This window comes from Hyaena hyaena, unplaced genomic scaffold (assembly GCF_003009895.1).
Source record: "Hyaena hyaena isolate Hyena2069 unplaced genomic scaffold, ASM300989v1 scaffold_645, whole genome shotgun sequence".
NCBI lineage: Eukaryota > Metazoa > Chordata > Mammalia > Carnivora > Hyaenidae > Hyaena > Hyaena hyaena.
The window spans coordinates 337,144-352,556 of record NW_024081272.1 but is presented as its reverse complement, the minus strand read 5'-3'; the positions used below and the strand labels follow the sequence as shown (position 1 = coordinate 352,556).

The window sequence follows — 15,413 nt, the reverse complement described above, 5'->3', positions numbered from 1 at the left end:
TAAGAGGCCCTGTGCTATATACTTTATATAGATTCTCACTGAATTCTAATGAGAGATGTTTTATTGTTATCATTTTATAGAAATCAGTGCTTAGGTATTCTCACACCATGCTTAAATCTTCCATTTATAGTAATTGCACTTTATTAAAAAATTTTTGGGGCGCCTGGGTGGCTCAGTCAGTTAAGCGGCTGACCTCGGCTCAGGTCATGATCTCACAGTTTGTGAGTTTGAGCCCCACGTGGGGCTCGGGGCTGACAGCTCAGAGCCTGAAGCCTGTATCTCCCTCTCTCTGCCTTCCCCTGCTCGTGCTCTGTCTCTCTCTCAAAAATAAATAAATGTTAAAATTAAAAAAAAAATTTTTTTAAGTTAATTTATTTTTGAGAGACAGAGAGGGAGGGAGAGAGAATGCCAAGCAGGGTCCACACTGTCAGTGAGGAGTCCCATGTGGGGCTCAAACTCCCCAACTGTGAGATCATGACCTGAGCCAAAGTTGGATGCCTAACCAACTGAGCCACCCAGGTGCCCCTAAAATAATTGCATTTTTAAAGGAGTTTGCAAAATGTCATATATTTCTAAGGCCAGGAGTAGTAACTGTTGTGTTCATCCAGGGAGGAATGCTTATACAGTGGTCATCTGTGCTACATGACCTTCCATTCTTGACTTAATCAGGGGAGGGCGTCTGAACCCTGGCAGCCAATCTAAGTCAGGCTAGTGTGAAACTATGTCCAAATAGGGATAATACATTTAGCAGACCTAATCAGATTTTCTCAAATTGAATGTATATAGAGTTGGACAGTTGGTAGTGAGGACAGAAATGGAAACTAGCTAAACTTAAAATTAGACAACTAAGACGGATTCACAGACTGGGCTATAAAGGCATAACAGAACAGACTTTTCCTCAAAACTACCTTGGATTCTACAAAATTCATTCATTTCATTTATGTGGCTGAGTATTCTATAATTTTATTCCATGGCTGGCTACAAGGTGCCTCTTTTCCTTATTTTTATTTTCAGCTTCATAATAAAGCTCTAGTGGTATAAGTAAACTTAACTGAATGCCTCTTCTTGCAGTCAAGAGTCTAATGCAGAAACTATCTTAGTTGATTTGATTTTCCCAACAACTTTTTTATATAGGAAAAATGGATACTAGTTTTTTAATCATATCAAATTCTGGCTTTCTCTCAGTATATCCTAAATACTGGTACCTCAAGAAAATTCTTTCTAAATCGGATTTGGCTATATCATGTTTTCAAAAGGCTTCAATATTCAATAGTTCCTTACAACCTACAGAATAAAGTCTAAATTCTGGAGAAGGGCAAAGTCCCATTTCTGTCTCATCCCTTATTCTTCTCTTCTCACTAGATAAGCGGGAACACTAGAGTGTGTGCTAGTATGGACAGCCTTCCCACAGTAAGATAAAACCCTTTTACAGCTCTGTGTTTTCCCTTTGCTTGGCATTTGTTTCCCCTGTTTATATAAGCCCAAATCAGTCCCATATATTTTCTTTAATTTACTTCTCAAAACTGAGTTATAGCTGATATACAGTATTATTAGTTTCAAGTGTACAATATAGTGATTTGACATTTATATATATTATAAAATGCTTACCACAATAAGCGAAGTTACCATCTGTTACCATACAAAGTTATTACAACACTACTGACTATATTCTCAATGCTATGCTTTATATCTTCATGACTTGTTTACTTTATAGATGGAAGTTTGTACTTCATAATCCCCTTCACATGTTTTGCCCATCCAGTCACCCCTCCTTCCATCTGGCAACCATGAGTTTGTCCCATGTATCTGTGAGTCTGTTTGTGTTAAGTTTGTTCATTTGGTTTTTTAGGTTCCACTTTTAAGTGAAATCATATGATATTTATCTTTCTCTATCCAACTTATCTCACTAATATTCTCTATGTCCATCCATGTTGTTGCAGATGGCAAGATTTCTTTCTTTTTTATGGCCAAGTAATATTGCTGTGTGTGTGTGTGTGTGTGTGTGTGTGTGCGCGCGCGCGCATGCCAAACCTTCTTTATCCGTTAATCTATTGATGGATCCTTAGGTTGCTTCCGTATCTTGCCTAGTAAATAATGCTGCAGTAAACATAGGTGTGCATATTAATGTTTTCATTTTCTTTGGATAAATACCCAGATGTGGAATTGCTGGACTATATGTGTGGTGTTTTATTTTTAATTTTCGGAGGAACTTCCATACTGTTTCCTATAGTGGCTGCAACAATTTACATTCCTGTCAACAGTGCATGAGGGATCCCTTTTCTCCAATCCAAGCCAGCACTTGTTATTTTTTGTCTATTTGATATAGTCATTCTGAAAGGTGTGAAGTGATACCTCATTGTGGTTTTGATTTGCATTTCCCTGATGGTTAGTTATGTTGAGCATCTTTCATGTGTTTCTTGCCCATCTATAGGTCTTCTTTGGGAAAATGTCTATTTAGGTCTTCTGCCCATTTCTTAATTCGATTTTTTTTAATTGTAGGAGTTCTTTATGTATTTTGGATATTAACCCCTTACAAGATACATCATTCGCAAATATCTTCTCCCATTCAGTAGGTTGCCTTTACATTTTGTTGATGGTTTCCTTTGGTGTGCAAAAAAGCTTTTTATTCCCACATAGTCCCAATAGCTTATTTTTGCTTTTGCTGCTCTTGCCTGGGGAGATAAATCTAAAAATACATTGCTAAAACTGGCATCCAAGAGTTTAAAACATGTTTTCTTTTGGGAGTTTTATGGTTTCAGGTCTTACATTTACGTCTTTAGTCTATTTTAAGTTTATTTTTTGGTATATGGTTTGAAAAAGATGGTCAAGTTTCAGTCTTTTCCATGTAACTATCAAGTTTTCCTAACACTACTTATTGAAGAGACTGTCTTTTCCCCATTGTATATTCTTGCCTAGCTTTGTCATAGATTAATTGACCACAGAAATGAGAGTTTATTTCTGGGCTTTCTATTCTTTTTTTCCTTTCTTTCTTAGAGAGAGCAAAATGGGGGAGGAACAGAGGGAGAGAGAGAATCTCAAGCAGGCTCCATGCCCAGTGCAGAGCCTGATACAGGGAGGCTCATGATCTGAGATGAAATCAAGTCAGATGCTTAATCTACTGAGCCACCCAGGCACTGGGCTCTCTATTCTGATCCACTGACCTGTGTTTTTATTTTGGTGCCAATACCACACTTTATTTAAAAAATAATAAAATAGTATAACTTTGTAGTATAGTTTGAAATCTGGGAGTGATACTTACTGCTTTGTTCTTTCTCAAGATTGCTTTGGCTATTCAGGGTTTTTTTTCTGTGGTTCCATACAAATTTTAGGGTTATTTTATTTCTGAGAAAAATGCTATTGCTTTGGGTAATATGAACATTTTAATAATATTCATTTTCCAGTTCATGAACAAGGTAGATTTTTCCATTTACTTGTGTCATCTTCAATTTCTTTCATGAATATCTTATAGTTTTAAGAGTACAGGTCTTTCACTTCCTTGGTTAAATTTATTCCTAGGTATTTTTTAAATGCATTTATAAATGGGATAATTTTTTTAATTTCTCTTTCTGCTAATTTGTTAATAGTGTATAGAAACACAACAGATTTCTGTATATTAATTCTGTATCCTCTAACTTTACTGACTTTATTTATTAACCCTAATAGTTTGGGGGGGTGTATGTGTGTGTAGTGTTTATGGTTTTTGACATGTAGTTTATTACCTACAGTAGTGAGTTTTATGTCTTCCATACCAATTTGGATGCCTTTTCTTTTTCTTGGTCTGGTTTCTGTTGCTAGGACTTCCAGTACTATGTGGAATAACAGTGGTTAGGTTGGGCACCCTTGTTCTGTTCCTGATCTTAGAAGAAAACCTTTAACTATTCACCACTGAGTATGCTTTGAGCTGTGGGTTTGTCATATATGGATTTTATTATGTTAAGGTGTGTTCCCTCTGTATTCATTTTGTTGTGAGTTTTTGTCATAAATGGATGTTGAATTTTGTCAAAAATTTTTTTTAATTTTAAAGTTTACTTATCTTGAGAGAGAGAGAGTGTATAAGCAGGGGAGAGGCAGAGGCAGATGGAGAAAGAGGGAATCCCAAGCAGGCTCTGTGCTGCCAGCATAGAGTCTGGTGCAGGACTCAAACACACATAACCATGAGATCATGACCTGAGCTGAAGCTAAGAGACAGATGCTTAACTGACTGAGCTCCTTGTCAAATGCTTTTTAACCTTCATTTTGTTAATGTGGCATATATATCATGTTGATTTGTAGATACTGATCCTTGCATCTCTGGAATAAATTCCACTTGACTGTGGTGAATGATAACTTTTAATGTATTGAATTCAGCTTGCTAATATTTTGTGAAGATTTTTGCATCTATATTCATTAGGAATATTGGCCTGTAATATTCTTCTCCTTATATTTTTTTAGCGTCTGTCTAATTTTGTTATCAGGGTAAGGCTAGCCTCATAATGAATGAACTTAGAAGTGTTCCTTCATCTTCAATTTTTAAGAACAGTTTGAGGATAATTAGTGATTTTTCTTTAAAAGTTTTGTAGAATTTGTTTGTGAAGCATCTGATCTTGGACTTTTATTGGTTGGGAGTTATTTTGATTACTGATTCAATTTCATTAATAGAGATGTCTGTTCAGATTTTCTCTTTCTTCCTAATTCAGTCTTGAAAGATTATAGGTTTCCAAATTTATCCATTTCTTCTAAGTTGTCCAATTTGTTGACATATAATTTTTGTAGTAGTCTTTTATAATCCTTTATATTTCAGAGGTGTTAACTGTAACTTCTCCTGTTTCATTTTTTAATAATAGTTTTAAGTTTATTTGTTTTGAAAAAGAGAGAGCGAGCATGCTCACACAGCAGGGGCAGGGAGAGAGAGAATTCCAAGCAGGTTCCACACTCTCAACATGGAGCCTGATATGGGGTTTGAACTCACGAACCAAGAGATCATGACCTGAGCTGAAATCAAGAGTTGTATGCTTAACCAGCTGAGCCACCCAGGCACCTCCTTTTAAAGAATCAGCTGTAGATTGCACTGATCTTTTCTATTTTTTGTCTATTTATTTTCATTGTGATTTTTATTATTTTCTTCTACTAACCTTGGGTTTTCTTTGTTCTTTTTCTACTTCATTTAAATATAAGTTTAGATTGTTTGAGATTTTTCTTATTTCTTGAGGTAGGCCTGTTTTGCTATAAACTTCCTTCTTAAAACTGCTTCTGTTGCATTCTAAAGATTTTAGAATGTTGTGTTTCCATTTTTATTCGTCTCAGTATTTTTTTATTCCCTCTTTGATTTCTTTGTTGACCTACTGCTTGTTTAGTAGCATGTTTTTGGCCCTCATGTTTTTTTCCATTTTTTAAAAAATTGTCATTGATTTGTAGTGTTATTCTGTTGTGAGCAGAAAGGATGCTTGGTAAGACTTCAGTCTTCTTAAATTTATTAAGACTTATTTTTTAGCCTAATATGTGATCTATTCTGGAGAATATTCCATATGCACTTCAAAAAAATATGTATTCTGGTGTTTGAAGATGAACTATTCCATTTGTGTCAAGCCCATCTGATTTAATATGTCAGTAAAGCTATTGTTTCCTTATTATTTTCTGTCTGGACGATCTATTCATTGTTGTAAGTGGGGTATTAAAATCTCTTCCTCCTACTATATTTCTTCTTTTAGATTTGTTAATATTTGCTTTATATATTTAGATGCTGCTGTGTTGGATTCACATTTAGAATTGTTATATCATCTTGTTGGATTGATCCCTTTATCCTTACGTAATGTCCTTGTCTCTTATTACAGTCTTTGTGTTAAAGTTTATTTTTGTCTAAGTATTACCACCCCAGTTTTTTCTTCACCTTCATTTGCATGGAATATTTGCATTCATCACTTTCAGTATGTATCTTTTGGTCTGAATTGAGTCTCCTCTATGCAGCATATAGATTGGTCTTTTTTTTTTTTTTTTTTATCCATCCAGTCACTTTATATCTTTTGGTTGGAACATTTAGTTCCTTTACGTTTAATGTAATTATTGACAGATATGTACTTATTGTCATTTTCTTAACTGTTTATTGTTTGTTTTTGTAGCTCTCTGTTCCTTTCCTCTTCTCTTATGATTTGATGACTTTCATAGTGTTGTTTGGATTCCTTTCAACTTTTTTTGTGTATCTATTATTGATTTTTAATGCCATGAGGTATAACACTTTATGTATACATAAATTTATTTAAGTTGATGGTTGCTTAAGTTTGAACACATTCTAAAAGCACAGTACAGTATCCTCTGCATGATTATGTATTTTATGTCATATTTTACATGTTTTTATTTTTGTATCCCTTAACTAGTTATTATAGCTGTGGTTGATTTTACTAATATTGTCTTTTTATTTTTATAGAATAAAAAATAATTATTATCTTTTAATTTTTATACCAGCTTTAAGTGATTGATCTACTTTTACTGTATTTTGCTTTTGCAGTGAAATTTTTCTTTCATAATTTTCTTACTCTTAGTTAGGGACTTTTCTGCTTAAAGGATTTCCTTTTGCATTTCTTATAACACTGGTATAATGGTAATGAACTTGAAACTTTTGTTAGTCTGGAAAACTTTTTATCTCTCCTTTAATTCTTAGTGGGTAGAGCATTCTTGGTTATAGGTTTTTTCATTTCAGCTCTTCGAATATATCATGCCAGTCTCTCTGGCTTGCAAAGTTCTGGTAAAAAGTCAGCTAACAGTTGCATGGGTGTTTTGTTGTATGTAAGTAGTTGCTTTTCTCTTGCTGTTTTTAACATTCTCTAACTTTTTGGCATCTTCATTATTATGTGTCTTGTTTTGGACCTCTTTAGGTTCATCTTTGTGGCTTTCTGTGCTTTCCGGACCTGGATATCAGATTCCTCCCCCAGGTTTGGGAAGTTTTCAGCTATTTTCTCTTCAGATAAAGTTTCTACCCCTTTCTCTCTCTTCTTCTGGGACCCATATAATGCAAATGTTTATCTGCTTGATGTTGTCCTAGTGTCCCTTAACCTATCCTCATTTTTAAAAGTTCATCTTCCTTTAGTTCTTTTGTTTGGATGATTCCCACTACCCTGTCTTCCAGATTGCTCTTCTGCATCCTCTAATCTGCTGTTGATTCCCTCTAGTGTATATTTCATTTCAGTTATTGTATTGTATTGTAAAAAACTGATTGGTCCTTTTTTATATTTTCTATCTCCTTAAGTTTTCACTGAGTTCATCTACTCTTCTTAGTTGAGTAGCATCTTTATGACTATTACGTTGAATTCTTTATCAGGTAGATTGCCTGTCTCCATTTAGTTTAGTTTTTTTTTCCCCCTGAGGTTTTGTCTTGTTTTCATTTAGAACATACTGCTCTATATCATTTTATCTGACTCTCTGTGTTTGTTTCTTGGTTTTAGGTAGGTTAGCTATGTGTCCTGTGTTGAAGGTAGTGTCCCATTGGCCTAAGAGTACAATTCTCCCTGGTCACCAGAACCAGGCATTCCAGGGGTATCCTCTGTATGGGCTGTGTGACCTCCTATTATGATTAGGCGACAAATGCTGTGGATGTGCTGGTGGGCAGGCTAGCCTTGGCACATCTGGCCGAGAGGTCTGGCTGTGGCTGCTGTGGAGATGCTGATGGATGGCATTAGGCCTCAGCGTAGATGGCTCTGAAGCCCAGCTACAACTGGTATGGGTATGCTGGTGAGTAGGGCCGTCCCCCCACCACCATCCCAGGGCTGGAGTCACTGTGAAGGGGTGCCATTCCCAACAGAGGCTGGCCCCTGGGTAGGAGCTGCTTTGGAGGGGCACCTGCCAGGATGGGTGGGTTGGGTGGGAGAGGTCTGCAGGGGAATGCCATGGTGGGATGAGCTTTGCTAGCAAGGTAGATGGAAAGTATCAAACTGTTACTTGCCAGTGTTGGGCTAGCTGGGCTAAAGGTGGACAAGAAAAATAGTGTCTATTGGCACTTCTTTTCCTGAGGAAAGTGCCCAGCCTCTCCAGTACACACCCTAAAATTTGTCAATAAATTTTATGTCTGGTTAGGTGATTTTCAGACTGCTGTCTCTTTGCTGGTTCTTGGATCAAGTGTTACTGTCTGTAGGTCCTTTAACAGCAGAGTCGAGGTTTCCTATGGGCCTCGGAATCTTCTGGAGTTAAACTCTACCAATTATAAAAGCAGACATTATAGGGACTCATATTCCTGATGTGGATTCCCAAGCGGGGTGGGGGGGGGGCGTTCCTGATGTGGAGTTGATCCCCTTTCTCCTCATAGAAGACCTCCACACCTGTGACATCCCTCCTGCTGTGGGTCACTATTGGTCACCTCTCAAACTGCTGTTTTTCTACTGGGTCTAAAGGGTAAGCAAGCCTACACGTGAGCCTTCCAAGTGGGAAGTCTCAATCTCCTATAGCACTGGGGGACCCTGGATGTCAACCCTGTCGATTTTCCAAGCCAGATGTCCTGGGTGCTTGTTTCTCTGGCGCAGATCCCAGGGGCTGGAGTGTCTGATGTGGAGCACCAACCCCTTGCTCTTCTGTAAGAAATTCCTAGCTGATGAGATCCCTCTCTATTATGTGTTGCCACACTGCAGTGGGGGGTGTATCGTGAGACTGTGTCTCTGCTTCTTTTACCTTCTTTAACCATTTGTTGTGGAAAGCAATTCATCTAGTTTTCAGATCTTTTTTGGAGGGAAATGATCCATATGGTCCTGTAGATTTGGTGTGTCTGAGAGAGGAGGTGAGTTTAGGATCTTCCTAAGCTGCTATATTGGACCTAATCTCCTGGGTCCATATACTTTTTGTTTGCCCTTCCAGATCTTTTTTCCTCTACTATTCACTTGTTCTGTGTATTGGGATGCTGACCTTTCTGGACTACATCAATGAGCTCACTTGCTTTCTGGCTTCTGATTGGCTTTGGCTAATTGGAGGGCAGAAGAATTAAGTGTGAGTATTTAACCCCCCAACTTTCTCCTTGCCGTGGCTAAAGGCTGGCTGTGCCTGTCTCCTATTGGGGCCCTCTCTGAAAGTTACAGCTATGTATGGATTCCTGTAAGAATTTCCTCTCCTTGGGGGCCAAGTAGAAACAGAAACCTCCTCCTGTGACCAGCCCTGGGGTCCTCTGGTTATCTCCTTATTGACTTTTCTAAACATTGACTAAACATTTGTACATAATCCTTTTATTATACTGCTCTTCATTACCTAGTATTCATATATCTGTTTCCTATTATAATAAATCTATCAACTGAAAATGTGTGGTTTTAATAAACTTGAACATCAGGGAGTCCACCAGATATTACAATATGTTGATATTTAAGATTTTTCAAGTTTTGCACATAATTATTAATAGTAATATATCTCACCTGTTCATAGACTTTGAACCTTCCAAAGGATAGTAGAAAAGAGCAATTATAGTGAGAACAGTTTCCATGGTGTTTGTAAGAGTTCTGGTACAGCAATACCATGTGAACCAAGAGCATAACTGGCAAAAAAACTAAGAACAATTATAAGCAAACATATATTGAGTGGGAAATGGAGAAAGCTCAGTATTACTTTCTTCTATGGAAAACAGCAAGTCAAAATACTGCAAAAATCACATCAAAAGGTAAATGATATTGAAAACAGACATGCCCAAACATTGTTTTTAAGAAGCTATATTACACACAGGTCTATGGAAGTTAACCACATATATATGTGTTAACGTTAAGTTTATATTTTCAAGTAAATTTCTATGGCATTGCATTTGATTGAAATCTAACTTCCCACAAAGAAAAGACATAAAACAAACCATTTCATGATAGAATTTAGAGAAGACTGAAGTTCATTAGTAGATTCTTCTAGTCAGTATTCCTGAAATTGTCTTGTATTACTGACAAGTATTTTAATGGTTTTTTGCTGACTTTGGTTGGGAATGTTGCCTCATTTTTTATGAAAAATTAAGACAGCATAGGAGAGAATAAAACATGACTATCAGGATGTATCGTTAAACTTTAATTTGGAAATTGACTAAAATAATAAACCAGTTTTTGGAAGAACATACAAACAAAACCGTCAAGTCTACACAGCAGATGTCTTCCAAGAAGCTTGTTAGCTGGTGCAAGGATGTTAAACATGCAGTACTAGCATCCTATCTCTTCAAAAATGTAGCCTTTAAAAAAGTTTTCCAATTGTTTGTGGATTTAATGACTTTTCCTAAACCAGAAGAATCTAGTACTTCTACTCTGGAGGAAGGATTTCAAAAGTATTATGCTTTTGCCATTTTAGGTTAAGCCTTCAGCAATGTATAGTATATAGAGACTGACTTTATCCTTAAATCAAATTAGCAAGGAGTCAATCAGACCAATCTGTCTTTTTAAGGCAAATAAATACTCCATCTGCAGATATGTCTTATTAAAAATTACTAAATTATTGATACTTATTAATAAATAATTAATAAATTATATTCCAAAAATGTGTTGATTAATTGGTCATTTGGAATTTGGAACACATTTTCCAGTAGATAGTATTAAAAAGGCAGCAAGATTTCTAAGCTGGCTCATAGAAGTTTATTTAATTTAGGAAACAGCCAAGTGAGGTTAACTACAATATTAAAGAATCCAGTCACTCTTCAGAATATGGTTTCAAAGGAAACCACTGAATGGTTGAATTCAAGATTGAGTGTGACATCAGGAATCTCCCCACTGTGAAATAAAAAGTCTGACAAAAGACAGTTTTCTACACCACATTCACTCCCTTACAGAATCAACTGTTTCAAACATTCTAGCTGGAGGTGAAGGAATGCTTCAGTGAAAACGTACTTCTTAGGCTCAGTCACAGGTAGCTAGAGGTAGTGAACAAAGTCTGTAAACAGTGGATGTGATTTGTGAGGTAGGCAATTCCTACTGAATTTTATGGAAAGTGAATGAAGGTGCTTCCAAAGGCTGTTTCTAGGGCTCAGTCTCTCAAAGATTTTGAGGGCATCAGTGGCTTCCATCGCCCAGGGTGCAATGAGAAGGAAATATATGGCATGCACCACTTGCATTTTGTTATTCTTCATTATGGAAGTACCTCTATAAAGTTGTACAAATTATCTTTTGAAGCTATTTTGAGAATTGATATTTTTCTATGTATTTCATTCCTGTAGGAATGAAGTTAAGTGACATATTGTTTCTAAAATGTTTAGGACTTACCACCCATCTTGCCATTTGCTGATTTTCTAGTTGCTTCATTAATGAATAAAGCTTGATGTCTGCTATAGCAGACAGAAGTGCTTGGGCAAGTCTAGGAATCCAAATCTTTAATAGTTAAAAAAGAAAAAAAGAAAAAGATATTAGAAATATCTACCAGTTCACATTTGAATTATCATAAGAAATCAACAAATTGATCCAACTATCAAAAAACAGCCTTTTTTGTTTGTTTTTTTAGAAAAATTACATTAAATTTTTCAGGGAAATGCCCAAGGTAGTCTTATCATTCTCATTCTTGCTCTGTAATGTATATATTACAACACTACTACTTTTAATTTAGATAGCCAGCAAAACATTTCATTGTGTTAAGGTTCTATTTTAGAAGGACATTTGGTGGTTTTCATTAAATTTTTATGAAGCACTTACTGTAATTTGTACTAGGTATCATACTAAGTACTTTATATCAGCTCATTCAGTCCTCGTAACAATCCCTGTGAGATAGGTACTACTTTGTAAGTGAGAAAACTGAGGTACAGAGAGCTTAAATAATTTTCTCAAGGCTGCACAGCTAGTTAGTATGGAAACCAGAATTCAAACCCCAGTTTGCCTGATTCTAAAGCCTGTGCTCTTAACTACTAAGTTACAGTGCTTCCCCATCCTGCAATACAGCTGATAAAATTACATTTTTTTCATAAAAGAAGAAGTATTCCACAATTATAGAAACATAGTAATCCAGTGACATTAAAAAGTAATTTAAGGGGAGCCTGGATGGCTCAGTCAATTAGCGTCGAACTCTTGATTTCAGCTCAGGACATGATCTCACGGTTCATGAGATTGAGCTTGGGGTCAGGCTCTGTGGTGACCACCAGAGCCTGCTTGGGATTCTCTCTTTGGCCCTGCGTTGCTCATGCACTCTCTCTCTCTCTCTCTTAAAGTAAATAAACACTTTTAAACAAAGTAAATTTAAGAGTAAAACTAAAGAATAAATGTATTATAACTTAATTACAGCTAGTAATTCTAATGCTACACATTGACATCTTTGAGAGTTTTAAAACCATTTATCATTAACAAAATAATACACTGATAGAACACAATTTAAACTTAGTTTGTTCAGGGGCACCTGGGTGGCTCAGTTAGTTAAGTGTCTGACTTCAGCTCAGGTCATGATCTCATGGTTCGTGGGTTTAAGCCCTGCATTGGGCTCTGTGCTGAACTCTTGCTCAGAGCCTGGAGCCTGCTTCAGATTCTGTGTCTCCTTCTCTCTCTGCCTCTCCCCTGCTCATACTCTGTCTCTCAAAAATAAATGTAAAAAAAAAGTTATTTAAACTTAGTTTGTTCAAAAGATGTATTTATTAAAATATATGTAAATTTGTATTTCTGTTGGATCAGTCTTTATTAACTTTATAGAGTGGGCTTACTCTCAGGTATCAGTGGCTTCTAATATTTATGTTCCTTTTCTTTGTCAAAAATCTGTAAATTAATGTCTAAGTCTTAAAGGTATGTTGTACTTCATAATTTCTCTGCATAAAGATCTATATAATTCATTCTTATCTCTCAGACCTGAAAGTAGTTCATGTGAAAAGCCAATCTGGCTACAAACTTAATATAAGCCAACAATATGAGGAAGTCACTAAAACTAAAAGAATCCTTGTGCATTTACAAGTATAGTATTTATAGAATTAATGGTTCCAGTGTACTCTGAACTAGTTACACTAGCTATTTTTTTTTTAATTTTTTTAAATTGATTTATTTCTGAGAGAGAGAGAGAGGCAGCGTGAGCAGGGGAGGGTCAGAGAGAGAGGGAGACACAGAATCCAAAGCAGGCTCCAGGCTCTGAGCTAGCTGTCAGCACAGAGCACGACGCGGGGCTCAAACCTACGAACCATGAGATCATGACCTGAGCCAAAGTCGGACACTTTAACTGACTGAGCCACCCAGGTGCCCCTCAAAAATTTTTTTAATGTTTATTTTTGAGAGAGAGAAAGAGAGTACAAGCAGGGCAGGGGCAGAGAGAGAGGGAGACACAGAATCTGAAAAAAGATCCAGGCTCTAAGTGTCAGCACAGAGTACAATGTGGGGCTCGAACCCACAAACCATGAGATCATGACCTGAGCCGAAGTCAGATGCTCAAGTGACTGAACCACCTAGGCGCCCCTTACTCTGCTTTTGACATGCTGTGACCTTGGTCTATTTACTTCACTTCTCTGACCACTTCTAGTTTCAAAATTATGTAATCTATATTTAAAATAATCAATTATGACAGTATATTTGACCTACTGATAGCATCTTAATGTTTCTCAACTTGGTCAAGTTACAGGTAGGACAGAGGTTTTGGGGGACACAGCAGGGTGGGGGTGGGGACTACAGGAGACTTACTTTAAATCACAAAATGGCCAGGTGGGTCAGTTACACATTGAGGAAAGGGGACTGGTCCTTGAGGAATAGGAAGTTTTCTATCTTGAAGACGCCTTCATTGATAATATAACCACTTCTTGGGATATAAGATCTTAATGTATATATGCCTGTGGTTCCAGACTTTATAGTTATCCTACACAATCTAGAAGCCCTGACAGGAGAAGAGAATTCACAGCTCCTAACTTCTGTGTGTATCAATGGGAGAAACTCTGCTACTGCTTTAAATTCTCCTTCCCCGTGATCCTTCCATGTGTCTTTCTTTCCAGGCTCCAAAAAACCCTCAGGATTTGGACTACCTTTGGAATTCTGGGCCACTTCCCTAACGGAAAATGGGGAAGGCCCAAACTTCTGAGTCTAACCTGACAACAGCTTAATGGAAAGTGAGTTTAGAGACACTCTGGCACCATTAGTTCTTTTGTACCCTCTCTTGGCACACGACCCCAGAAATTCATGATGATGTAATTACAAGCTTACTATTGCTGCCTAATTACTACACACAGAGCACAATGACTGTGTATATCACTAAATTCCTGTCAAATTAATTTTCCCTAGGTAATAATTTCAACACTAAATCCTGAGTAGGTTTTTATGTGTTTAGTTTTCATAAGCTCCTATAACATGGTCATATGCTGGCAAGTTAAAAAAAAAACAACAAGGTACAACACTGCTGTTATGTGATTCTTTCATGAAGGAAGAATACTTTTCTTTTTTTTTATTCTTTTGTTTTGTTTTGTTTTATTTATTTCTAGGATAGAGAGAGAGAGAGAGAGACAGCATGAGCAGGGGATGGTCAGAGAGAGAGGGAGTCACAGACTGAAACAGGCTCCAGGCTCTGAGCTGGCAGTCAGCACAGAGCCCAACGCGGGGCTTGAACCCACGAACCGCGAGATCATGACCTAAGCGAAAGTCGGACGCTTAACCGACTAAGCCACCCAGGCGCCCCTGAAGGAAGAATACTTCTAAAGTCCAAATAACGAACATACAATGTAGTCATTCTGAAAGTCTGCATATCTTAACAGGATTCCTTGAAGTAGGACACTTTCATGCCTAGTTTTGTGTTTTAGCATGTAATGAGGAGTTACACATCACAGTACTTGGAATTGTGGGCTTACCAGATATGGTCAGAGTTTGACAGTATCTTTCTAAAAACAAATTTTGTGATACCAATAACATTTCGTCAATATACATTAGCCTTTTAAAAAGGACAGAATAGGGGCACCTGGGTGGCACAGTCGGTTAAGCATCCTACTTCAGCTCAAAGCATGATCTCACGGTTTGTTGTGTTCAAGCTCTGCATTGGGCTCTGTGCTGACAGCTCAGAGACTCGAGCCTGCTTCACATTCTGTGTCTCCCTCTCTCTCTGCCTCTCCCTTGCTCATGCCATGTCTTCCTCTCTCAAAAATAAATAAGCATTAAAAAAATTTTTTTAAAGGATGGAATAAATCTGCTTTTAATTACTATCATTTAGTTAATATACATTATTAGCCTTTTTAAAAGGATGGAGTAGGTCTTTTAATAACTATTTTGATTACTTTTATATAAACTTACCAGCAGCTGAACACTATCTTTTCCCAAAAGATGAAGAATCTTGTAAATGCTTGCAAAGATTAACGGATAAGTGTAACCCCTCAATCTTTCTGTCCATTCCCAGGTCAAATAACCATAATTAGTAATATTAAGGACTAATGTTAAATAGCACTGAAACAAAACCTGTTTTCATTTCTATGCATAAAACTTTTTTTTTTTTTTTACAAAGAAGCTTAAAAACAGCGTTTTATACTGGTTATTTGAACTAAAAATAGAATTGACCAGTTAAACTCGTAACTTCTTGAAGAT

The 15,413-nt window shown here is 36.8% G+C and overlaps 1 protein-coding gene across 2 annotated transcripts in view; it reads right to left on the bottom strand.

The window, feature by feature from the left end:
* Nucleotides 1-15,413, bottom strand: part of PIGB (phosphatidylinositol glycan anchor biosynthesis class B) — a 36,878-nt gene that overhangs the window by 19,100 nt on the left and 2,365 nt on the right. For both annotated transcript variants that reach the window (XM_039216572.1, XM_039216573.1), the window contains exons 3-5: nucleotides 15,126-15,243; nucleotides 11,166-11,270; nucleotides 9,360-9,490 (exon numbers count right to left, since the gene is read on the bottom strand). In XM_039216572.1, the coding sequence (XP_039072503.1) occupies nucleotides 9,360-9,490; nucleotides 11,166-11,270; nucleotides 15,126-15,243 (354 nt within the window). The remainder of the gene's footprint in view (nucleotides 1-9,359; nucleotides 9,491-11,165; nucleotides 11,271-15,125; nucleotides 15,244-15,413) is intronic.